This window comes from Lampris incognitus, chromosome 3 (assembly GCF_029633865.1).
Source record: "Lampris incognitus isolate fLamInc1 chromosome 3, fLamInc1.hap2, whole genome shotgun sequence".
Taxonomy (NCBI): Eukaryota; Metazoa; Chordata; class Actinopteri; order Lampriformes; family Lampridae; genus Lampris; species Lampris incognitus.
In genome coordinates this window covers 19,871,421-19,898,017 of record NC_079213.1, presented here as the reverse complement: position 1 = coordinate 19,898,017, position 26,597 = coordinate 19,871,421, and the positions used below count along the sequence as shown (strand labels likewise).

Below are 26,597 nucleotides of genomic sequence, written 5' to 3'. Positions count from 1 at the left end.
TTCCTCTCAGAGGACTGTTCTAGGTTGCATCCTGCACAGGTTCATCTGTTTTGTGGAGCTCCTCACCCACAAATAAAGTTGCATTCAAATATAAATCCTCTTTTTTTATATATGTATATTTCAAAGAGAGCAGATCACTGTCAGCATCTCATTCCCCTTCAACGCAGCCTCATTTTTTCAGCAAATCTCTTAAGGCACTGAACGAGAAATCGTGAAAACAGTAGCTGAAAACAACAAAATTGCAATTTATGCCTAAATCAAATTATTAGTTTGCAGTGTCTTAGCCTGTGTTTTCTTTGTCAGTGTGACACAGTCAGCATCAACATCCTATAAAACTTCACAGATTCATAGACTGATAAGTCAACCACAAAAAAAGTGTGTTAAAAAACTTTGTGAAACACAATTTTCCATCAAAAGTCAATATTATGGAAACTGTCTGGTCTTATTATATGGTACGTCTATTTCTTACCTCCTTCTGCTGCACAGATCCCATGTATTCATCGGTGGCATGGGAGCACACACCCTTAGAAGAGTCCCCTGATGCAATAGTATCCATTGGTGGGACTTTTAGAGAAGTCTTAATCCAAACCTTAATCTTAACGCGGATGATTCATATAATCCAAATTTGCAAGCCAGAAATCCCCTTCTCGTTACTTAATGTTTGAATGTAAGGTGTGCTGGTGAAGATCTGATTCATCGGATGCCGAAGTACAGTTCAATGGGAATAGTAAGGAGGATGAAGTCCTTCCCCAAAGTACACACCACCCCCTTTTCTGATCTCTCCCATCTCCATCCCTCATTCACTTCTTCCTGCTTTCTGGGCTGACCTTCCATGTGTCCTTGTGGGTGTGGGACTCTCTCTCTCTCTCTCTCTCTCTCTCTCTCTCTCTCTCTCTCTCTCTCTCTCTCTCTCTCTCTCTCTCTCTCTCTCTGTATGGCTTTTTGCTTTCCATTTCTCATTTTTCACTTGCTCTTCCTCTTTCGTTAATCAACTTGTTGACTCTGTCCTCATCTGATGGGTTTTACATACGTACTAGTATTGAGAATTCTTAGAATGGATCTTGAATAGAAATCAATCCGAACCCAATAAACTAGCCCCCGTAGAGAAGAAGCAGGCGCACTCAAAGGTGCAGTATTACATTATTTCCCTCCAAAACCCATGTGTGCTGGAATTCACATTGCTGCTCAGCTGCTTCTTGGACACAGTTGCTTATGACAGCTGTGGTAAAACGCCCTATTCCCTCTGCCCTGGAGTTGAAATTCTGCATATTTTCACATCCACAAAACTAATGACTAAAAACACATCTGAAAACAGGAAAGGGGAACAATATATAAACATCGTCGGTGGCACTTTTGTTTTTTTGTTTTTTTTGTTTTGTTTGCAGAATGTATGACCACATCTTGTGCCATAATATAAGCCTATTCCCCAAATGTCTCAGTAAAGGCTTAGATTTCTCTATGTTCTTATAACTAAATCACCTGAAAGTAAATGTGTGTAGTAAAAGAATCAAACCTTTGTATTCTGCTATTCATAATTAATGAACTCTGACGAAGTTTGGACAATTGGTCCGCCATTGGTTTGCTGATGAAGACTACACTTAATCTCTTATAGCAGTGATCTATTTTATTTAATACAATAAAATATTGTGATTTTACATTCACTTTACTGCATAGTCAACACAAAACATGCCTACACAGTCTTGTTATATGATTAGGCTTACCTACCTCGGTTTAAATGCTGGCCAGACTGGATCCTTCTGAAGTGTACTGTAGTAGACTGGACCACTGGCAGGGGAATGCATTTATTCCCGGTGCAGTTTTTAAAGAACATTGCGTAGAAGGTGGGTTTGGACCAATGGCTGGCTTTGGCATCAGCGGTGCATTGACCAACAGCTGCCACCTACCATAGCTTTTACAGTTGCAGCAAAAGGTTGTGTCACTCTCAGCTGTCCTCATATGTAACTCAGTCAATCAAACTTCATTTATATGGCACATTTTATTCATTAAAATGTCATGCAATGTGCTTTATTAATCAATCAATCAATCAGTCAGTCAAACTTACTGTGTATAACATACTATATGTGTTGTACATTAAAATGCGCAATGCAATGCATTCCAATGAGTGAAAGTGCACAGTAGGTCATAATGAAAGAGGAAACATAGAATGAATGACACATGAAAATGATTAAAAAAAATCTTAATTTTAACAGGGTGAATGGAATGTAAAAGAATAATAATAATAATGGTGGCACGATGGCGCACTGGTTAGCGCGGTCGCCTCACAGCAAGAAGGTTCTGGGTTCGAGCCCCGGGGTAGTCCAACCTTGGGGTTCGTCCCAGGTCATCCTCTGTGTGGAGTTTGCATGTTCTCCTCTTGTCTGTGTGGGTTTCCTCCGGGTGCTGTGGTTTCCTCCCACAGTCCAGAGACATGTCGGTCAGGTGAATCGGCCATACTAAATTGCCCCTAGGTATGAGTGTGTGTGTGTGTGTGTGTGTGTGTGTGTGTGTGTGTGTGTGTGTGTGTGTGTGTGTGTGAGAGAGAGAGAGATGGACTGACGGCCTGTCCAGGGTGTCTCCCCACCTGCCGCCCAATGACTCCTGGGATAGGCTCCAGCATCCCCGTGACCCTGAGAACAGGATAAGAGGTTTGGATAATGGATGGAATGGAAGGATGAAACAAAAAAAACTGTAATTGTTCAGCCGCAGATGAACAACTAATGAATAAAAGTAGAACGGAGTTACTTTTAGTGAATGCAGAATTCAAGATGTTTTTGAGTAAACCCTTAAAAGGTGCAATTGCCGTTGCTGTTCTCAGGCCCCAGTGGGAGACTATTTCAGTGTTTGGGGTCATGTGCACGGAAGGATGCATCACTATGAGACTCAGTTTGCCTTTGTGGAATATTCAGACTGCATGTGGATCTGAGGGCCCTGCCAGAAACGTGTACACGTAGACCTTTATGTTTAAAAGAGCAAGTCCATTAAAAGATTCATAAATCAGAGAAAATTATCTTTACATGATGTAAGAGTGCAAATATAGAAACGATATAAGAAATGATAAGAGACAAAATAAAAAATGAAAATAAAATAGAAGTTGCTAAATTGGTTAAAGTTGCCATTCCATTCCTAACCTGGTGGTGGCAGTAGCGCGCCACTGCGGTTTGCAATCGGTGACGTAGAGACAGCTGTACGCGTACGCCACGGTAAACAGAGATGGTGGCTACACTGGGCACAAGCTAGCCTATATTTGGAAGAAAGGTAAGACAAAAGCTCTTTTTCCCCCCTTTTTTAATCTTCGTCCATAGCTGTCGTCGTCTTGAACGTGTCGTTTTGTCACGGCCGTCGACCGAAAACTGAAATTCACCACCATGAACCCACACATATTACGCTAAAAGTAGCTGGCTGTCACACCAGGCTTGCAGGCTGAGATAAGCTATGAATAAAGTCAAAAAGCGAGCGCTCACAAACCCCGAAATACGGACGTGTTGCTGTCGGACAACACATGGAACAATAGTTGAAACGTTTCCAGGATTTGAAATCTCAGCTGCTCGCTTGTGAGGACAATCAACGTCCTGTTTTTTTGAAAGAGTCATTTTGAATAAGCCATGTACCAAGCTGCCTAATAAACCCCGAAACCCTGTCTGTCTGATGTGGTGTGTAAGAAATAGGGGCCCGTCAAGTGATGTGTCTCTGTTTTAATGGGATATACGGTTAAATTCCCGATCCCAGCGTTTGAATTGCTGCAAATCAGGACACGTGTAGTGTGTGTACCAGGTCTGCATAACCAGTGAAAAGGATGTCCTGCCACTATTTGGCCCTTGCTATTGACCAGTACATCCTAAACTGGGTCTGACTTGTTGCTTGGTTTTTGTAAGATTTTCGACCATCCACATTTTAGGGTTGTCTGATAAGTTGGTCCTCTGTTGTTTATACGTTTAGCCCTGCCAGAGGTCCAAAAACATGATAAAAATCCAAGTAAGAGAGGAAACTACTGAGATTTTTTAGTTGGTTCCTTTTTTAAAACTAATCAGCGACTGTGTACTAGGAGACCCCCCCCCCCAAAAAAAACTGCCTTGATTTTTTTTTTATTCATTGAATCAACTCGTCTGTTTGCACACTGCAGTCATAGCATCAACGTGTACAGTTAATACCAAGGGAAACTTTTAAAGAGAAAGTACTTTTGAACTATAAATCTACTGCCCATGGAACTGTTAATTCGGATTGAGATCACATGAAGTATTTATTGTTGACACCTGCAAAAGGTAGATTATAAAGCACAAATGTTTATTTTGCTCAATATCCTTATTGCGCAAATAGTGCACTCTGTGAAAAATGGTACAAGGCCAGATTCTAGGACATAAGACTGCATGTATGCCTGCAGGATGTGACTATGACTAGGGCTGTGTATTGGCGAGAATCTGGCAATACGATACATATCATGATACAGGGGTTATGATTCAATATATCGTGATATATTGCAATACTGTAAGAAAAACGATATATTGCGATTTCGTAGGCCTGTGTTCTTTGTGCTTATGCTACTTCCTGTCTCAGTTTACGTTGTTGGGTTGGAATGGAAGAGTCAAATGGCTGAAGTTAGATTACAGCACTGTTATCTAGCGGTCATGGGGTTACACACAACACAAAATGTTTGTCACAAACCTTTACATGTAGACAATTAAAAATCGATATAGTGGTTTTGAGAATTGATACAGTATCACAAAAGATAATATCGCGATACTCAGGTGTATCGATATTTTCTTACATCCCTAACTATGACACAACTCATGATTATGGAATAATTCCTCAAGACAAGCCAATGACTTTTCACTGGTGTCTATTAGATAATTTAAGTATCAAGTGTCACAAATTGAAACATTCTCCTCTAAAACATGTATTTTCTGGGGGGGGGGGGGGTTAACCAAGATGTTAAGATGCCTACTGTCTTTATTGAAATTTAGTTATGTCAGCCATTTTCTGCGATTTCATATGTTGTCACTTTTTTGAAATGCTTGTTATTTTGCGTAGGAATAAAGCTGTTCACACGAAGATCAAATCGTTAAGATTTTTAAAAAAGCCCAGTATCAGTAGTTTTAATACCTTGCATTCTTCTTCTCAGGCAAAGATTTGTTGTCGCTGTAGGCCAGTGTTTGTCTCAGCTGGCATAGTGGATAAACTTAGGTGAGCCCCATCCCACTTCCGTGGCCGTCTCCTGAAGACCTACACCAGCATCACCTCCTCCTCCTCATCCTCCAACTCCTCTTCCTCCTTCCAGCCACCCCTGTGATGCCTCCCTCGTGCTGTGGCTGCCTGTCACAGTACACCCATCATCACCTGGTTGTCTTCCTCCTTACCTTCTTTAGGTAAACTAGAGCTACCCAGATGCTGTCTCAGTGTTGGTTTGATAAACTTGTTGGAATTTTACTGTGTTTCTGCTGGAATATTTTCTTGGCAAAACACCATCTTGGTCGAGTGATTCTAAACATGACTGTGACGTCTGAATTGTCAATTGGTACTGTTGAAAACCACTCCCCCCCCCCCTTTTTTTTTTCTTCTTATTTTCAAGACACTTCTGCTTTTAGATTATTCAGAAAGGGACAGGAACCCTGAAAGAAAGAAAGGGATGAGACTATACTAAAGCCCCAAGCTGGACTCAAACCACAACACAGTTGCTATATGGTATGCAGCTTAGCCTGTTCAGCCAACATGGCGCCTAAAAAGCTGCTTTTGTAGCGTTCAGATGTTTTGGGTTTTTGAGCTCTACATTGTTGGATCATACACATTGTAGGTAATTAAAAAGATTGAGACGCAAATTAGGATGACGTGATGGGAGGCTGTGCACCGGTTTCAAACCCATGATGCCTTATAGTGACGATCCTTTCCTATATTGGGATGTTTGTTTTGAAAACTGAACATTGACCAAAATCTTGAAATTTGATAAAGCTATCAAAGTCTAGAAAGTTCAAAGGATTTTGAAACGAGGTATACCATAGCTTATATCTCATAGACGGCCAATAGATAAACTCCATGCCGGAGTCTGTAGGCCAGAGCCATTTTTACAAGTACAGTTTATTTGGGCTGCACTCGACAGTTATGGGGAGGTTAATGTTTAACCACATTAGTTAAGTATCGCAGCTTTGTGTCTATTTGAGACATGCTTATCTCGGGGTCAGAGTGGTCATATAAAGTGTCGTCTGCAGCAGTTAGTGGCAGACACTGGACACGACTGTTAAGCAAAAGCGCTGAGGAGTTGGTTTAGATTTTTCTCCAGTTCCCATTTGTCAGATAGTGACATTACATTTATTTCAAAGCATCAAAATCCACAACTGGGAAGACCCTGCCTCACTCACCATCTTGCTAGAAACACCCCCCCCCCCCCCCACACACACACACACACAAAAGTCAGAACTTTGAAACTCTGGCCTTCCTTTTAAGTCGAATAAAAACAAGTACTGGACAATAATAGTTCGATAAGTTATGAGATTTTTCTATATAAGCAAATGTTTTCAAACCACAAGATGTGCTGGCACTGATATGAGGAATAGGATTGGATATTTCAGTTCCTGAAACTCAAATCAACCTCACTGTAGTTTTCTCAGACTCCCATTTTGGTTGTCCAACCTGAAACCTGTTTTAAAAAAAACATCACAATCTAGCAAGACTTAGCAGAACAACTGTAAAATGCCCGCATCTCGTGCTTTTATTCTCAAGAGAGCTCATCTGACCATTCTTGTCAAACCAACAGCACCATATCTGCTTTGGTGCAATTTGCTATTTTCCTTTATTATTACGTACTGCTGTTCTGTTCTCTTGATGTACAAAATTAATTTGAAATCTTGATAGCTACTCCTTATTATTATGTCTGCATCTGTGCAAAGTTTTTCCACATCGGTGAATATGTATATCTGTAGAATTTATGAAAGTCGGTAGGCTTTCTCTAAACACCGTCTGTCTGTCTGTCTGTCTGTCTGTCTGTCTGTCTGTCTGTCTGTCTGTCTGTCTGTCTGTCTGTCTGTCTGTCTGTTTGTTTGTTTGTTTGTTTGTTCCTAGCTATGTACTACTGCATTCATCCAGGAAGACGTTCAGCAACGTGAAAGTGAGCATCTCCGCTCAGTGGACACCATCCGTCCGGAATGACAGTGCCCCGGCCTTCTCTCCTGGCGCGGTATGGCACTGTTTCTGTTACATGCATGCAAAGTGGAGCAGAGTCTGCAGCTCTGTGAAAGACAATCAATCATTTTTATCACAATAAAATTGGGAATTTGCTTAATAGGTTTCCCCGTTTGCCATAATGGCTTATAATAAAGTCGACTGTGGTTGAAGAGCAGAGCGGCGCTGTATTAGCTCAATTACATTAGGACAGGGGGGAATAGAATGGAAGAGGATTAAGTAGGCCTAAATAGTCTCTGTCCAGAGTTGGATATGTGCTCCCTTGATAAGCATAATAAGATTAATATAACAGAACAGAGTAGACCCCATCTTACTAACAACGCTTCTCAATGTGCTCAGTGGACAAAATTACACCGGACTTAATTAGAATAGAATAGTTACAGTTTATCTAGGGGAGTGCCTATATGTAGTCAATAAGTTTAGATGTGCTGGGTGGAAAAGAAAAGAGCAGAATGCTGTGTGAACTGTCAATTTGCAAAAATCCATGCCGGGTTTGAGGAGTACCTTGCCACATTGCTCAGAATTCAAGCCCTTCCAGACTGAATGCTGACTCTGTACCACATTTAGGATACTACCACAAAGTAGGTATGAGCCCTTTTGACAAACACTTCTAGCGATGTATTGGATTTCCTCTACATGTTTAGTGGACGTGGAGAGAGGTTATCAGGTGACCAGGTAGATATCGTAAGGATGTTGTCTAGCCTTGCCGCTGAGACGTTGAAAAGGCTAGATTTCAACCAGCCAGTAGTCAGTTTTTGACAGATTAGCTGTTGGTTTTCATGTCTCTTTGTCCATTTGTACAAGTATTAGAGAAGCGTTTTCACTAGGATTTGTCTTTAGAAGCAGCACCATAAGTCACCTGTGGCCTGATTAAACAGCGGAATACAACAAATAATTCCCAATATTGTCTCCTTATATTTTGGGCGTACAATATATATTTTAATCTGAGAAAATATAGAAAGCCTGGTAAAATCTTTTTTTTAATTGCCCAACAGCATTTAAAGCAGCACTAGGTAACTTTTTTTATTTTAACATACCATTGGTAAATTCATTTAAGTTGCAAAGTGTGATGGCTATAGGAGAATGACACATTCTGTTGAGATCAGTTCCCAAGAAGATGTATTTTTGCTATGTATTCAGTCTGCCACCAGACACAACCCCCCCGGGAAATGTGGAACTGTACAAGCCACGACAATAAAAGCAGAGGGAATCCCGGCAACGATCGGGGCGTTTTGTTGCCAAAAAAGGTTGCTTTAAAAATGGAGCTAAAGGGGAAAAAAAGATCCTTGACTTTACCCCTCATTTGACTGAATGATTTTTTTTCTTACCTAACCATTTATCTTTATGTATAGATAACACATATTAATGGCAAAGCTACTTTTTGGGCTGTACATCAGCATTTAGCTCGGGCCTTTGCTGAGCTTGAAAATCCACTCAAACATGCAATGTTGACGACTGCTCTAAATCACTTGTGACCATCTCTGCTTTGCCAACCAGCCAATTACAGAAAAAATACACAGAGATGACCACCAATCCAACGACTTAAATATGACAATTGGAATTAATCACTTGGTCAATCACCCCCGAAACATGTCAAAACAATTATTTCCAAAGGCTCAGCACAGTAATTATCACATACTTTAGTTTTATAAAATAACCCATTGTTGCCGGTCCTAGTTTTATTCATATAGTTTAATGGGCATCTAATGATGAATTTTACTCGCTATCTCTTTCTCTTTATTATGTCTGTTTGACAGACTTGGGAGGACAACCATCTGTTTGCAAATGAAGAGGAGGCCACTCTGTTCTTGGGAGCTCTGGACACCATCTTCCTCTTCTCGTATGCTGTGGTGAGTAGTGAACATGTTTTCCTGTGTTTAACTAACTTCTGGGAGTAGCAGGCCCTGCCCGCAGTGGTTTGTTTCACGGGTGTTGCCCACGCATTCATTCATTCCAGCTACGCATGCAGAGCACTCTTAGTAGGAATAGAGAGAGAAGTAAATTAATGAAAAATGCATGTTTCCTTTACGTTTGTGTAGCAATTATTGAATTGTAAAATTGAAAGCTGCCTCTGCTGCTTGAAAAATACAAAGAAAAAAAAGTAATTATTATAATAAAAATGAGCTGGTAGATTTATTTACCCTAAAAACAAAAATCTGTTGCCAGGCAACTGTAATTAATCTAGAGATTCGATCTATTTTCAAATTGAAAGAAGTTGGTTTCACGTCATGCCAAGAAAAAACAGTAATAATTAAGACATATGTTATTATTATTCATCATTATTATGTGATAATACTTGGCTGACCTCATAGAGATCTGTGACCAGGTCACAGCTGCAACTCCACTACACTTGAATCTGAATGGCAAAGCTGATGTTAGATCAGCAGTCCTGCGGTGAGAAACATTCTTCAAGTTCTAACTTTGTAGGAGCAGAGGGTCAGAGGGCCAGCTTCAGATCTCATACTGTGCAGTGGGGTCGCTGTGGGGTTAGCAATTTATTACCTTAAGTGTGAAATCGACACAGATTGGACGCTTTTCTCCCCCGAAGCAGAGACAGATGGATATTTTGAAACAGACAGCTATGCAAACACCAAAAGAGGAAAAATAAAAGCGTGCAGAGATCGTAATGTGGTTTAGATGAACTCTGATAAGCTGTGTCTTAATAAAGAAGGAAAAACAGGCCGGGTAATGAAAAAACATTGGTATAAATAAGTTTGTCATTATTTGTAGGAGCCTTGTGAATGAGCAGGTGCATTATGACCATATTCCTCCTCATGTGTCACACATGTTCTTTCATTTATCATTTCTTGAGTTTAAGACTTGAGTTGAGAACATTTATTTTGGATACTGATACTAGAAATACCTACTGATTACCTTACTTTTGTTGTATCATAACCGTAGATTTGAACACTTGCCATACTGGGTAATTAGTACATTGTTTCTTTGCAGCTCTCTCTCAGGTGAACATCATTGAGCCCACTTCACCCAAAGGGTCAGGGGGCAGTTTCAGTGTCATTGACAAAGCAATCCTTCTACTCTTGCATATCACATCTGTCATTTATCTGTCATCCTGCTTGATTATACCCCCCCCCCTCTGTTTTTCATTTTGACTGTAAGCAGGAGTGGAAAATTTGAGTTCCGATATCGATTTTTGTTGACCAGTCACCCACCGTTGACCGTGTTTGAGGTGCGGTGACTGTATGGTCTTTTATGTCACATCTCTTGCTTTTCTTGTGTTCTTCACACAGGGTCTGTATGTGAGTGGTGTGATTGGAGACAGGCTGAACCTGCGCTATGTCCTGTGCTTTGGTCTGTGTGGCTCTGCGGCAGTGGTGAGTTACACAGACAGGAAATGAGTAACATGTGGTGTGATATTTCGAAAATATGGTCTAGTGCCCTTGTGACCACACTTTGCTGGTATCAATGTAAATTCTAAATTCAAGGATGCAAAAAAGTCACTTTTAGGCGGCAGTCATCTTGTTTATTCCAAACTTGGGTACATATTTAAATGATTTCTAAGTAATTTTCTGTCCACCACTCTTCCTGTCACCTTTTTCTCCCACCATGGGTTTGCATCTCTGTTAATTTTATTGATGTACAATATTTTCAGTTGATTTGTAGCTATAACATTTTCCCAACCTGCCATTTTTAAATAACGAAGGGTGCTGGAATGGAAAGGGGTCTCTTACTTTCTTTTGACATCAATTTGCTAAGGTTAATGTTCTTTTGAAGTTGTCAGATAAATTAAATTTAGCTGACATGTGTTGGCTACTTGACCAGGGCTTAAGGGCAAAAGAATAAAACATTAAATTGACATGCAGGTTACGTTGGCTTTCCCTTATATGTTGATACCCTGTATGGTCTAAATATCCACCTGGCACAGACACAGAGAGCTTATGCCAGGCTTCCATTGCAAGAGACCTAGCTGTAATGTTTCTGTTTCAAAAGCACATGATTTAATGTGTTTTCGTTTTTTTCCCTCAACTAATTGGATATTCACCATTTGAAGTAATGAGACCTGCCCTGTGTGATTGTTAGCATCACACGGAATCCCTGTATTAAATAGTATCGATGTTAGCCATCATTGCTTACAAACCGATAACTTTAACAGTTTTTGGCCCACTTATGCAAAATTGTGTATTACTTATTACTCACTACTCATTGTCATTGCATGATTGATTACTTCCCATAGCATAATCCATTATATGACTTATAAAATTTTTCCATTCCACTGCAATTATTGGTGAATACATCCTTTCTTGACTTCAAAAATCAGGATTGCTTAAATGACTCACTTTTGTACCTTTGTCTGAATAATCAGGGCAAGATGAGTAGAAGGCAACACGCACACCACTTGCCTTGTCTCTTTTGTGGTGCAGGGAATCAATTCCCCCAAAGATCCAGTTCCAAAGAAAAAAGTCAATTCCCGCCCGCACTTATCACCTCTGCATTGATTTATTAGAGTCGACATTTCGGCCACAAGGACCTTTCACAAGACACAGAAGCTACACTGAAAAGCGGAAAAACAGGTTTTCAGCCAACAACTCTGCGTCAGTGTGGAGGGGCCTGCAAGACATCAGAAACTACAGAAGACCATCCCCCCCATGCTGAAGCAAACAAAGACTGGGTGATGAACTGAATGTCTTCTACTGCAGGTTTGACAGGAACAAATTCATACCCCTCACCCACTCCAGCCCAATTACAACAGCCCCCATCACTCCTCTGACAACCCCCCTACTCTCCCCCCAGATACTCAGGCTACACTCAAGATACGTGTAGAGGATGTGTGCCGGCTTTTCCCAGAGACAGGAGACCAGGAAAGCACCAGGTCCAGATGGTGACTCCCCCTCCTGTCTTAAAGCCTGTGCTGCTCCAATCTTCACGCAGATCTTCAACAGATCCCTGGAGTTGTGTGAAGTCCCCTCCTGCTTCAAACGCTCCACCATCATCCCGATCCCCAGGAAACCCTCCATCACAGGACTGAATTACTACAGGCCTGTAGCTCTGACGACTGTGGTCATGAAGTCCTATGAACGACTGGTGTTGGCCCACCTGAAGAATGTCACAGGACACCTGCTGGACCCCCTGCAGTTTGCCTGTTGAACAAACAGGTCAGTAGATGACGCAGTCAACATGGGACTGCACTACATCCTGCAACACCTCGACTGCCCAGCAACATATGCAAGGATCCTGTTTGTGGACATCGGCTCTGCATTTAACACCACCATTCAAGAAATCTTGTCCTCCAAACTCTCCCAGCTCAATGTATGCCCCACCATCTATCAGTGGATCACCAGTTTCCTGACACGCAGGAAACAGCAGGTTAGGCAGGGGGAAGTCATTTCTGGTATATGGACAGTCAACACTGGTGCTCCCCAGGGATGTGTCCTCTGTACACTGCTCTTCTCCCTCTACACCAATGACTGCGCCTCTAGGGACCTAGCTGTTAAACTCCTGAAGTTTGCAGATGACAGTACAGTCATTGGACTCATCCAAGATGGTGACAAGTCTGCATATCGGCGGGAGATTGAGTGGCTGGTGCTCTGGTGTAGTCAGAACAACTTGGAGCAGAACATGCTCAAGATTGTAGAGATGACAGAGGACTTCAGGAAATACCTCTCAGCACTGCTCCCCCCCACAATATCCAGCAGTATTGTGTCAACCATGGAGACCTTCAAGTTTCTGAGAACTACAATTTCCAAAGGCCTGAAGTGGGGCACCAACATCAACCCCATCCTCAAAAAGGCCCAGCAGAGGATGTTCTTTCTGTGGCAATTGAGGAAATTTTGTCTGCCACAGGAGTTGTTGAGCCAGTTCTACACCGTAGTCATTGAATCTATCCTGTGCACGCGCAAATTACATGCGGTCATTTTGACCGGTGATAGATGGATCTTATAACTTTTTTTGTGTGCAATTGATCTAAAACTCATTTTATGCAAATATATGCAATTTTAGGAGCATTCAGGGAGCAGCAAGTCTTTGTCTCTTTTTTCACAAAGTTATTAAACTTTGAAAATCCAAAACGGTCAAAATGACCGTCTTGGTCAGTCTAGTGTTAAATACAGCCCATAGTTGCTTGATAGTCCATAGCTATGTTGAGTGATTGCATACAAAACTTATTAAGTCAAGATTCCCTCAACTGTCAAAACATACAATATTGATATTACTAAAAAGCAAAACATTTTTATATATATATATATATATGTGTGTGTGTGTATTTTTTTTTAAATACAGCCCAAGTCTACAGTATACAAATGCCCCATGGGGTCCTATAACTTTAGATTCATCCATGTACAAATATACAAAATATATACGACAGGCCCACCCAAAAAAAGAAAAACAAAACAAAGAAAAAAAGACATATGCCTACATGTTATATGTGGTGGTGGAGAAGGGGCAGGACTTAGAGCAACTCTTAACAACCCCATAAAACAACAAGAAGCAAGTCTATCTCTATGTAAAATAGTTTATACCATAAAAAAATTGTATACAAAACACAGGTCAAATATTTTTTTTAAAAAACTATTATGGGGATTTGGCAGTAGGTATGGTTCGTTTCACAGGACATTTCACAGGAAAACCCTGAGATCCAGGTCCTCATTCATTCCCAATGGTGTGAGAGTCTCTAATTCAGTAATCCAATATGCTTCACGTTTCAGGAGGACTTCCTTTAAGTTTCCTCCTTGTCTGGAAATTTGAACTCTCTCAATACCAATATGAGGTTGGGGGATGTTTCTCCTTGATTTCACCACATGGCTGAGCGACAAGTCCATCACTCGAGTTCAAGCTGGAGTTTGACTCTCAAAAGGTAAACTTCTTGGACCTGTGTATAATCAGACAAGACAACAAGCTCATTACAGATCTCAAATCGCAGAGCATAATAATCTTCTCAGTTACCATCTACTGTATATTAAGGATGTCATCCCCATTAGTCAGTCTCACAGACTGCAAAGGATCTGTAGCACACCAGTCTTGAGAACAACCAGTGGAAATCATGAAGGCGAGATTAAAATATAGAGGATATGTTGATGAACAACTAAGCACAGCATTGACTAATGTATTTTGGAGATTCAAGAGTGGAAAAAGCCCCCTCCAAGTCTCTCTCCAAGGGCGGCCCGGTGGTCCAGTGGTTAGCACTGTCGTCTCACAGGAAGAAGGTCCTGGGTTCGAACCCCGGGGTTGTCCAATCTTGGGGGTCATCCTAGGTTGTCCTCTGTGTGAAGTTTTCATGTTCTCCCTGTGTCTGCGGTGGGTTTTCTCTGGGTGCTCTGGTTTCCCCCACCATCAAAAAGACATTCATGTTAGGGTTTATACTCCTTTCTGTACCCCTGACCGAGGCATGGCAAGACGAACTGGAGTTGGTTCCTGGGCGCTGCACGGTTGCTGCCCATGGCTCCTAGCTACACAGTTAGGATGGGTTAAATGCAGAGAAAGAATTTTTGGCATATCCTAACTAGTGACCCACAAGTTGGTGATGAAATGTACAAAGAACCTCTTAGAATAACCTTTCATAGAGGAAGAAACCTTAAAGATGAATTGGTACACTCAGATTGCCTCTATACCAACCCAACCCAACTGTTGTCACCCATACCAGAAGTTAATTTCAAATGTGGTCGATGCACAAAATGCCAACACACAACTAAGTGCATTTCCTTCTCCCATCCTGTAACAGGAAAAGAGCACAAAATTCGGGGCAAAATTTCCTGTACAACCACTGGAGTCATATACCTCATCAAGTGTTCTTATGGTAAAGTATACATCGACATGACAACCAGAACTTTGAAGAGTAGAATGGCAGAACATCATTTATTAGAAATGCAAACAAAGGGGGCATCTGGGTAGCGTAGTGGTCTAGTCCGTTGCCTACCAACATGGGGATCACCAGTTCGAATCCCCATGTTACGTCCGGCTTGGTCGGGCGTCCCTACAGACACAATTGGCCGTGTCTGCAGGTGGGAAGCCGGATGTGGGTATGTGTCCTGGTCGCTGCACTAGCACCTCCTCTGGTCGGTCGGGGGCGCCTGTTTGGGGGGGAGGGGGAACTGGGGGGAATAGCATGATCCTCCGACGCGCTATGTTCCCCTGGTGAAACTCCTTACTGTCAGGTGAAAAGAAGCGGCTGGCGACTCCACATGTATCAGAGGAGGCATGTGGTAGTCTGCAGCCCTCCTTGGATTGGCAGAGGGGGTGGAGCAGCAACTTGGATGGCTCAGAAGAGCAGGGTAATTAGCCAGAAACAATTGGGGAGAAAAAGAGGAAACATTAAAAAAAAAAAGCAAACAGAGACAGTCCAGTTGCCCTTTATTTTGCACATATGAAACATCCCCCAACCTCATACTGGTATGGAGAGAGTTCAAATTTCCAGGCGAGGAGGCAACTTAAAGGAAGCCCTCCTGAAACATGAAGCATATTGGATTACTGAATTAGAGACTCTCCCACCATTAGCAGGGTTTTCTTGTGAAATGTCCTGGAAACAAACCCAACCTCCAGCCAAATCCCCAGATTTTTTTTTACAAGTGACCTGTGTGTTTTGTATAAAACGTTTTTTTATACCATGGTATAAACTATTTTACGCAGAGATGAACTTCTTTCGCCTCTTGTTGTTTTATGGGGTTGTCAAGAGTTGGTCTATGTCCTGCACCTTCTCTACCACCACATATATAACATGTAGGCACATGTCTTTTTTCTTTGTTTTCTGTTTTCTTTTTTTTAAGTGGGCCAATATACATATTGTATGTTTTGACAGTTGAGGGAATCTTAAATGAATAAGCTGTTGTATGTGATCATGGACATGGAGTGGGTGGAGAGTGTCAGGAGTGATTTGCGACAGAAGGGTACCAGCAAGAGTTAAAAGGAAGATTTACAAAATGGTAGTGAGACGAGCTATGTTGTATAGTTTGGAGACGGTGGCACTGCCGAAAAGACAGGAGGCAGAGCTGGAGGTGGCAGAGTTGAAGATACTAAGATTTTCATTGGGAGTAACGAACAAGGACAGGGTTAGGAACGAGTATATTAGAGGGACAGCTCAGGTTGGACGGTTTGGAGACAAAGCAAGAGAGGCAAGATTGAGCTGGCTTGGACATGTGTGGAGGAGAGATGCTGGGTATATTGGGAGAAGGGTGCTGAATATGGAGCTGCCAGGGAAGAGGAAAAGAGGAAGGCCAAAGAGGAGGCTTATGGATGTGGTGAGAGAGGACATGCAGGTGGCTGGTGTGACAGAGTCAAGTCAAGTCAATTTTATTTGTATAGCCCAATATCACAAATTACAAATTTGCCTCTGTGGACTTAACAGCAATACAACATCCTGTCCTTAGACCCTTTCATCAGATAAGGAACAACTCCCTAAAAGAAACCCTTTAACAGGGAGAAAATATAGGAAGAAACCTCAGGGAGAGCAACAGAGGAGGGCTCTCTCTCCCAAGACCGACAACGTGCAATGGATGTTGTGTTTACACAATTTACAGAATACAACACTGAAAGAGGATAAACAGAATTATAATGGACTTATAAAATTTATGAAGAATATGATGCGCATGATGCCAAGCAGTGTCCAGACGCCTCCGGAACAGTCCGGGACCCAAGCCACGCAACCAGCATCATCATGTAAAAAAAATGATATGGATTTATAAGATATATAAAAAGAAAATGTGATGAGGGGAATGCCAGGCAGCGTCCAAGTGGTGACCACCATCACCATGGAGACCTGGAAGGAGAACCGACTGCACGTGCACACAAGGGAGACTCGCATGACACCATTCACAAACAGAAAAAGAGAATGGAGAAGACATCATTCCATACGGAGGAAGATGCAGAGGATAGGAAGAGATGGAAACGGTTGATCCACTGTGGTGACCCCTAACGGGAACAGCCAAAAGTAACGGTAGTAATAGTAGATGTCATCATGGACACACCTCCAACACAGCTGTGGACTATCATGCAGTTATGGGCTGTATTTAAATACTGTATCATTTTGTGATTGATATGTCTTGAGAAAGGACCTTGTGGCCGAAACGTCGACTTTTAATAAAGCAATACAGAGGCGATGAGTGTGTGCAGGAATTGCCTTTTTTTCCATTGGAATTTAATAATCAGGACAACCACATACGAAAAATGTCCAGTGCCCTTGTCACCCTGTTTGCTCACTAAAGTCAAAGTAGTAGAAATGCTTCCACCAAGAGAAAGTAAATTCACTGTCTTTTTTTTCCCATCAAGGCTAGCTCTTGAAGTTTCTGTTAGTTTAGAGCATGCCTTTGTCAGCTGAAAGACAAGACAGTGGTAAATGATGAAAATGAATCGGATTGGAGATCTACTACTACTACTTTCGGCTGTTCCCGTTAGGGGTCGCCACAGCGGATCATCCGTTTCCATCTCTTCCTGTCCTCTGCATCTTCCTCTGTCACACCAGCCACTGCATGTCCTCCCTCACCACATCCATAAACCTCCTCTTTGGCCTTCCCCTTTTCCTCTTCCCTGGCAGCTCCATATTCAGCATCCTTCTCCCAATATACCCAGCATCTCTCCTCCACACATGTCCAAACCATCTCAATCTTGTCTCTTGCTTTGTCTCCAAACCGTCCAACCTGAGCTGTCCCTCTAATGTACTCATTCGTAAGCCTGTCCTTCTTCGTCACTCCCAATGAAAATCTTAGCATCTTCAACTCTGCCACCTCCAGCTCCGTCTCCTGTCTTTTCGTCAGTGCCACTGTCTTCAGACCATATAACATAGCTGGTCTCACAACCATCTTGTAAACCTTCGCTTTAACTCTTGCTGGTACCCTTCTGTCACAAATCACTCCTGATACTCTTCTCCAACCACTCCACCCTGCCTGCACTCTTCTTCACCTCTCTCCTGCACTCCCTGTTACTTTGTACAGTTGATGCCAAGTATTTAGACTCATACACCTTGGTCACTTCTACTCCTTGCATCCTCACCATTCCACTGTCCTTCCTCTCATTCAAGCATATGTATTCCATCTTGCTTCTACTGACTTTCATTCCTCTTCTCTCCAGTGCATACCTCCACCTCTCCAAGCTCTCCTCCACCTGCAACCTACTCTCGCTACAGATCACAATGTCATCCGCAAACATCCTAGTCCACGGAGACTCCTGCCTGATCTCGTCCATCAACCTGTCCATCACCATTGCAAACAAGAAAGGGCTCAGAGCCAATCCTTGATGTAATCCCACCTCCACCTTGAACCCATCTGTCATTCCAACCACACACCTCACCACTGTCACACTGCCCTCATACATATCCTGCACCACTCCTACATACTTCTCTGTAACTCCTGACTTCCTCATACAATACCACATCTCCTCTCTTGGCACCCTGTCATATGCTTTCTCTAAATCCACAAAGACACAATATAACTCCTTCTGACCTTCTCTATATTTCTCAGTCAATATTCTCAAAGCAAACATAGCATCTGTGGTGCTCTTTCATGGCATGAAACCATACTGCTGCTCACTAATCATCACCTCTTCTCTTAACCTAGCTTCTGTTACTGTTTCCCATATCTTCATGCTGTGGCTGATCAACTTTATACCTCTGTAGTTGCTACAGTTCTACACATTGCCCTTATTCTTGAAAATCGGTGCCAGTATACTTCCCCACTCCTCAGGCATCCTCTCACTTTCTAACATTGTGTTAAACAATTTAGTTAAAAACTCCACTGCCATCTCTCCTAAACACCTCCATGCTTCCACAGGTACATGTCATCTGGACAAACTGCCTTTCCACTCTTCATCCGCTTCATAGCTGCCCTCATTTCCTCCTTGCTAATCCACCGCACTTTCTGATTCACTATCCCTAAATCATCCAACCGTCTCTCTCTCTCATTTTCTTCATTCATCAGCCCCTCAAAGTACTCCTTCCACCTTCTCAACACACTCTCCTCACTTGTCAGCACATTTCCATCTCTATCCTTGATCACCCTAACCTGCTGTGCATCCTTGCCAGCTTGGTCCCTCTATCTAGCCAATCTGTACAAGTCCTTTTCTCCTTCCTTAGTGTCTAACCTGTCATACAACTTACCATACACCTTTTCCTTTGCCTGTACCACCTCTCTCTTCGCTTTACGCTGCATCTCCTTGTACTCCTGTCTACTTTCTTCATCTCTCTGGCTATCCCACTTCTTCTTTGTCAACCTCTTCCTCTGTATACTTTGCTGTACTTCCTCGTTCCACCACCAACTCTCCTAGTCTTTCTTCCTCTGTCCTGATGACACACCAAGTACCTTCTTAGCTGTCTCCCTCACTATTTCTGCAGTGGTTGCCCAGCCATCCGGTAACTCATCACTACCACCCAGTGCCTGTTTCAACTTCCACCATTTGATCCTTGGCTCTGCCTTCACTCTTTTCCTCTTCTTGGTCTCCAAAGTCATCCTGCATCCCACCATCCGATGCTGCCTAGCTACATTCTCCTCTGTCACCACCTTGTAATCTCCAATCTCTTTCAGATCGTGCCTTCTACGTAAGATATAGTCCACCTGTGTGCACTTTCCTCCACTCTTGTACGTCACCCTGTGTTCCTTCCTGTTCTTGAAATATGTATTCACCACAGCCATTTCCATCCTTTTCACAAAATCCACCACCATCTGTCCTTCCACATTCCTCTCCTTGACACCATACCTGCCCATCACCTCTGTTTCCTTCACCAACTTGCCCATTGCACTGAAGTCCGCGCCGATCACCACTCTCTCCCCCTTGAGTACACTCTCCACCACTTCATCCAACTCACTCCAGAATTCTTCTTTCTCTTCCATCTCACACCCAACTTGCAGGACATATGTGCTGATAACATTCATCAATACACCTTTGATTTCCAGCTTCATACTCATCACTCTGTCCGACACTGTCTTCACCTCCAGCACACTCTTGACATACTCTTCCTTCAGAATTACCCCTACCCCATTTCTCCTCCCATTTGCATCATAGTAAAAGAGTTTGAACCCACCTCCAATGCTCCTGGCCTTACTCCCCTTCCACTTGGTCTCTGGCACACACAGTATACCTACCTTTCTTCTTTTCATCATATCAGCCAGCTCTCTCCCTCTACCAGTCATAGTGCCAACATTCAAGGTTCTGACTCTCACTTCCACACTCCTACCCTTCCTCTTCTCCCGCTGCCTCTGGACATGCCTTCCCCCTCTCCTTCTCTTTCGCCCAACAGTAGTATAGTTTCCACCGGTGGCGGTCGTTGGTAACCCGGGCCTCAACCAATCCAGTATGGAAATCTGACTTATGATCCGCATATTTGTCAAAGATTTTATGCCGGATGCCCTTCCTGATACAACCCTCCCCATTTATCCGGGCTTGGGACCGGCACTCAGAATGCACTGGCTTGTGTATCCTGAGTGGCTGGAATGGAGATGGCGATCTCTTTTGGATAATTCCTGTTACTAAGTTGTAGCTATTTTACTACACAGCAGTGCAGTTTTAAATGACTTAATCAACACTGAGCAACACATATTAGGTGATATTTTCTTTTCCGTGTGGATTCAGCTTTTCACTCTATTAATATGTCTATGTGTTTGCAGGAATTTGCCTTTGGCACCCTGACTGAATGGTTTAATTTCTATAACGTCTACCTGTACTGTGGTCTGTGGGTGCTGAATGGCCTGCTGCAGTCAACCGTGTGGCCCTGTGTGGTAGCTGTAATGGGCAACTGGTTTGGCAAATCAGGGTGAGTGAGAGTCCTCTTCACTTATGATAGATATGCAGTTTATGTACACATATTAGAAGTGAGTGTGTGTGTGTGTGTGTGTGTGTGTGTGTGTGTGTGTGTGTGTGTGCAACTGAAATGTGTATCCAGCATATAAACACACTGTCTTAATTTTAACTTGTCAGTCAAGTTTAGCTTTATGACACACACACACACACACACACACACACACACACACACACACACACACACACACACACACACACACACACACACACACACACCCACCCACCCACCCACACACACACACACACACAGTAACATCCATTCATGTAGGGTACCTGCCAAAACACAGGCACCATTCAGGCCTTGGCTGAAGGGCTTATTGAGCAGGATATAAAAATGGTAACATATGATGTTGCAGTTAAACACTGAAAGTTTAAAGTTGTGTTTCAAAATGACCCCAACTGCCATTTGAAAAAGTCATGATAAATTAAGACAGCAATAAACCAAAGCAAAGTTAAAACAAGTAATTGTACTTTAAGGTAAATTCACTATTGGGAATAGCTGGAACTGCTTCTGCCATTTACTAGAGATGACCACTCTATGGCTACAGATGTAGACTGCAGTATTTTAGAGATTTTTAGTAATGAAAATCAGGTCCTCTTTTTTCCAAAATGGATGTTTGGGATTTTGGAAATGACCTAATCGTGTGGGTGTTTCTCCAGACGAGGCCTTGTGTTTGGCCTGTGGAGTGCCTGCGCCTCTGTAGGCAACATACTGGGTGCCTTCCTGGCTTCCAGCGTGCTCAAGTACGGATACGAGGTGGGACTGACGCACCAAATTCACACAAACACACATGCGCACACAGATGCCTTTCACTGCAGGCTCCTCAGACTCTAAATGCTTATAAAGCGTGCTGTGTTTTGGTGTGTTTAGTATGCCTTCCTGGTGACCTCCGTAGTGCAGTTTGCTGGTGGGGTCGTAGTGTTCTTTGGCCTGCTCACGTCCCCTAAAGAAGTCGGTAAGTTCTATAATATAAAGAATGTCTACTGTTGATATACCTTTGAATGTGCAGTTTGACGTCATCTAAACCAGAGGTTCCTGGTGCATTCCTTGGGGATCAACAATACTGCTTCAGTAAATTGTTAATTATGTTCACCTGTTGTGTCAGGCATTCCAGCCATCTGATCAGGAAAGCGGTATCAAAATTGTTAGTGCATTCATCATCCTTTTTTAAAGGATTTTTCTCCCTTTTTCTCCCCAATTGTACTTTGGCAATTACCCGACTCTTCCGAGCCGTCCCGGTCATTGCTCCACCCCCTCTGCCAATCCGGGGAGGGCTGCACACTACCACATATCTCCTCCATACATGTGGAGTCGACAGCTGCTTCTTTTCACCTGACAGTGAGGAGTTTCGCCAGGGGGACGTAGCATGTGGGAGGATCGTGCTATTCCCCCAGTTCCCCCTCCCCCCCAAACAGGTGCTCCGACCGACCAGAGGAGACGCTAGTGCAGTGACCAGGACACATACCCACATCCGGCTTCCCACCCGCAGACATGGCCAATTGTGTCTGTAGGGATGCCCGACCAAGCCGGAGGTAACACGGGGATTCGAACTGGCGATCCCCGCATTGGCAGGCAATGAAATAGACTGCTACGCTACCCGGATGCCCTTGTATTGTCAGACTTAAAGCATGTAGTGTTGGGGCATCGTATTCTGTACGGAGAATGCAGTATGCACTGCTGTTACACTTGGTGGACATAAGTCTAAGAGAAAGTGAACCTTCCCAACACCAGAAGAAGAACTTTGTCACTTTCATATTACAAGAACTTTCTTGCTTTTGCATAGTCCATTTTAATTTTGCTGTAGTGCTTTATTTATTTTCAAAACACATTTTAGCATGAAATTGTTTTAAAATACATTTGAATTTGCTGACAATGGCTGCTGCTCCTCCCGCGTGGTTGCTCACCATACTGCTTTGGAAAAGTTTCCTCTGGCACAGCGGTCGGGAACCTATGGCTCGCGAGCTATATATGGCTCTTCCGGTGACGGCATATGGCTCCCAGACAATTTTGAGTTGAAAAAAAAAATCAGTTTGGAACTGATTTTAAAATACTTGTGATATTTCTTAATACTACTGTGTCATTTTAAAGTAAACAGAAATTAGTTTTGAAGATAAATTTCACGGGTCACGGGTCACCCGTGGGTCGGGTCGGGAACCAATGGCTCGCGAGCATGTCCGGGTCATTGTAAAGGCGAAGAAATCAATTTTATCAGATAGCCAACTAGTTTATCCGCTTCAACCCTTGTAACGGAAAAGATGGCGGAAAGAAAAAAAGACGATGATTACCGTGCATTCCAGGCTGCGTGGACAGAGGAATTTGCATTTGTGGAGAGAGCAGGATCTGCGGTATGTCTAATATGCAATGATAAAATTGCATCGATGAAACGGTCAAATATAAAGCGGCACTTCGATACGCACCATGCAGCACCAGAAGTCGCATTAAAAGTAAGACATATTTAATTTATTATACGTTAAAAATACTATATGGCTCTCAGTGAAATATATTTAGAAATATTTGGCTTTTATGGCTCTCCCAGTCAAAAAGGTTCCTGACCCCTAATCTGGCAGATCGTTTCCATGGAACAGAGGCCCAAAGAATTATGGGACAGATTTTTTAGTTTTGTTTTGTTTTTTCCCACTCTTCTGAGCTGTCCCGAAAGCTGCTCCACCCCCTCTGCCGATCCAGGGAGGGCTGCAGACTACCACATGCCTCCTCCGATACATGTGGAGTCACCAGCCGCTTCTTTTCACCTGACAGTGAGGAGTTTCACCAGGGGGACGTAGCACATGGGAGGATCACACTATTCCCCCCCCCTGTTCCCCCTCCCCCCTGAACAGGTGCCCCAACCGACCAGAGGAGGTGCTATTGCAGCGACCAGGACACACGCCCACATCCGGCTTCCCACCCGCAGACACAGCCAATTGTGTCTGTAGAGATGCCCGACCAAGCTGGAGGTAACACAGGGATTCGATCTGGCAATCCCCGTGTTGGTAGGCAATGAAATAGACTGCTACGCTACCCAGACGCTCATTATGGGACAGTTTTGATTGTTTAGTGACCACAAGCTCCATCCATCCATTATCCAAACTGCTTATCCTGCTCTCAGGGTCATGGACCACACGCTCCATACTTCATATTTTCATCTGGGTAGGATACATACACATGCCTTTTACATACTAAATGTGCATGCTCACATTTTGCATACTGTTAGTATGTAGTATGTACAGTTCGGAGAAAGCTGGAGTTTTTAGACCTGGCACAACAGGTGAATGTAATTGAATGAATACCTGGCAGAAAAACCAGCAGTACTGGTACCCAAGGGCTGAACTGAAAAACCACTGATCTAAACTTTTGATTCAACATACAAAAAAATCTGATGGGTCTTACATACCTGTCTTTGCATCTGTCTGTGTATCTATGTGTGGCCATGTGTTAATTTTCCCAGGCCTGAGTTTGGAGTCAACCATTCTCAGGCCAATGGAGACGGACACAGACAGCCACAGGCCCCTCATGAGTGATGAAGAGGAAGAGGAGGAGGACGTGGGAGTTTGCGACGGAGGTTATTACTCGGTTCAGCGGCAGGATGACCAGCAGGATGAGCCCCCTCGTGCCATCGGCTTCTTCCAGGCTTTCTGTCTGCCTGGTGTGCTACCTGTGAGTCTGTCCCTCCATCAGGTTACTCTGCATCAAATATGTATTAAAGTCACAACCAGCCAGGTCTATCAGCTGGTCCTTTACATAAGCAAAAGTGACACAAGTGAATACAGTTAAACATAAAAGCTTAAAGATTCCCATCCCCATCATCAGCTTATCTCTCTGTGGGTCATAAAAAAACCTGCTCTCTCCTTTTCACCTGTGTACTTTAGACCTTATGTATCCCCATAAACTCTCCGTTCCTGCTTTCTCACACCGCCTCTGTGCTGAATTTTGCCTCAAGCGTCCTATGTGACAACAGTGCTCGTTGTGTTTCTGTGTCTTGACAATGAAGTGTTGCTTGTCTGAGATTAATGATAGAGTGCATTGTCTTGTTCGTTTGATTTGAAACTCCTCATAACTCAATTCTAGGACTGTGTTGATTGCTTGATATATTTTGACTTCTTGATGCCCATTTTAAAAGAATGTGCTTGACTGAGTAACAAACAAGGAACCCATGTTTGCAGGGGGGGGCACCTGGCCTCACGAGCCATGCAACTTTGGTTCGCAAGGCCTCGGGGCTCAGCTCATTTACGTTAGTCAAATTTATTTACCCCATCGATATGACGCCCCCAGCAGAACTAAGATGTGAGGATAAAACAGCGTAATTGTCTGCAGATGTAATATCTGAGCCATTGCTCTGATAAGCCATTTCCTTGTTTAGCTTACAAGAAATAATGAACATGGGCTTTATGAGTTGGCTGACACAGGCTTAAATAGAAACATATACATCCATATATATTAAGCCAAGTTCCAAAAAAACACTGGGGTAAATAAAACGAAAAAAAGAGACATTACGGCTATGTGTTTTCATTTAGAAACCTCACAACGTCCCCAGGGAGCCGTTTAAGAATGGAAAAGGTCTTGAAAGCAGTCTGTTCACCGTTAGCCCCAAGCCAGAGAAGACCAGTTGTGTAACGATAGGAGTATAATTCATTTAATTTGATTGATTGATGCAATGACGAACATTTGTGGGTCAAATTATTCATTCGCCAGGTCTTCCTACATTATTTGTACCAGATGGAACTGGATTTGATCCAAGACAAACCTGTTTCCTCTTCATATCATCTTTTTTTTTCTTGATTTTTTTTTTCTCCCCAGTTGCACCCGTCCAATCACCCCACTCCTCTGGGCCATCCTGGTCACTGCGCCACCCCCTCTGCCGATCCGGATAGGGCTGCAGACTACCACATGCCTCCTCCGATACATATGGAGTTGCAGCTGCTTCTTTTCACCTGACAGCGAGGAGTTTCGCAAGGGAGGCGTAGCGTGTGGGAGGATCATACTATTCCCTCCCCCCCCAAACAGGCACCCCGACCGACCAGAGGAGGCGCTAGCGCAGCAACCAGGACACATGCCCACATCTGGCTTCCCACCCATAGACATGGCCCATTGTGCCTGTAGGGACACCCAACCAAGCCGGAGGTAACGCGGGGATTCGAACTGGCGATCCCCGTGTTGGCAGGCAATGGAATAGTCCGCCAAGCTACCCGGATGCCCCCTCTTCACATCATCTTGACCCTGTCTCTGTTTGTATTGCAGTACTCCCTGGCCTATGCGTGTCTGAAGCTGGTCAACTACTCATTCTTCTTCTGGCTTCCTTTCTACCTGAGCAACAACTTTGGCTGGGAGGAGACCCAGGCCGACCGCCTGTCTGTCTGGTATGACGTGGGAGGCATCATCGGTAAGTGGCAGGCTTACTATACACGTGACCTTTTGAGAAAATCAAGCAAAAGTTTTTAAACTCTTAAAATGTATCTTAACCAGTCCCAGTAAAACCAAGAAAACAAACCCACAACTTTTTTTTTAGGATTCAAGGCCAAAGCCTTACACTTGAACTATTTCAATCATTTTCGTAAGGAAGCCATAATTTACATCCTTGTGGTTATTATCTGCTCTATCACTTGAGGAAAAAAGACAGGAAGCTTAAGTTTCGGTTGAATTACTAAAACAAATATTAAAAGCATGATCTTTTCTCTTTTTCTTCCCTTCACTCTTTGTCTTT

The 26,597-nt window shown here is 43.2% G+C and overlaps 1 protein-coding gene across 1 annotated transcript in view; it reads left to right on the top strand.

Annotated features, from left to right (window-relative positions):
* Positions 1-3,209: 3,209 nt before the first annotated feature.
* The window catches only part of slc37a3 (solute carrier family 37 member 3), a 33,450-nt gene continuing 10,062 nt past the window's right edge, over positions 3,210-26,597 (top strand). Inside the window, exons 1-10 of the mRNA XM_056275628.1 lie at positions 3,210-3,255; positions 5,117-5,360; positions 7,048-7,162; positions 8,925-9,017; positions 10,416-10,499; positions 20,706-20,851; positions 21,559-21,655; positions 21,770-21,854; positions 24,345-24,553; positions 26,135-26,276. Of these exons, the coding sequence (XP_056131603.1) occupies positions 5,284-5,360; positions 7,048-7,162; positions 8,925-9,017; positions 10,416-10,499; positions 20,706-20,851; positions 21,559-21,655; positions 21,770-21,854; positions 24,345-24,553; positions 26,135-26,276 (1,048 nt within the window). The 5' untranslated portion in view covers positions 3,210-3,255; positions 5,117-5,283. The remainder of the gene's footprint in view (positions 3,256-5,116; positions 5,361-7,047; positions 7,163-8,924; positions 9,018-10,415; positions 10,500-20,705; positions 20,852-21,558; positions 21,656-21,769; positions 21,855-24,344; positions 24,554-26,134; positions 26,277-26,597) is intronic.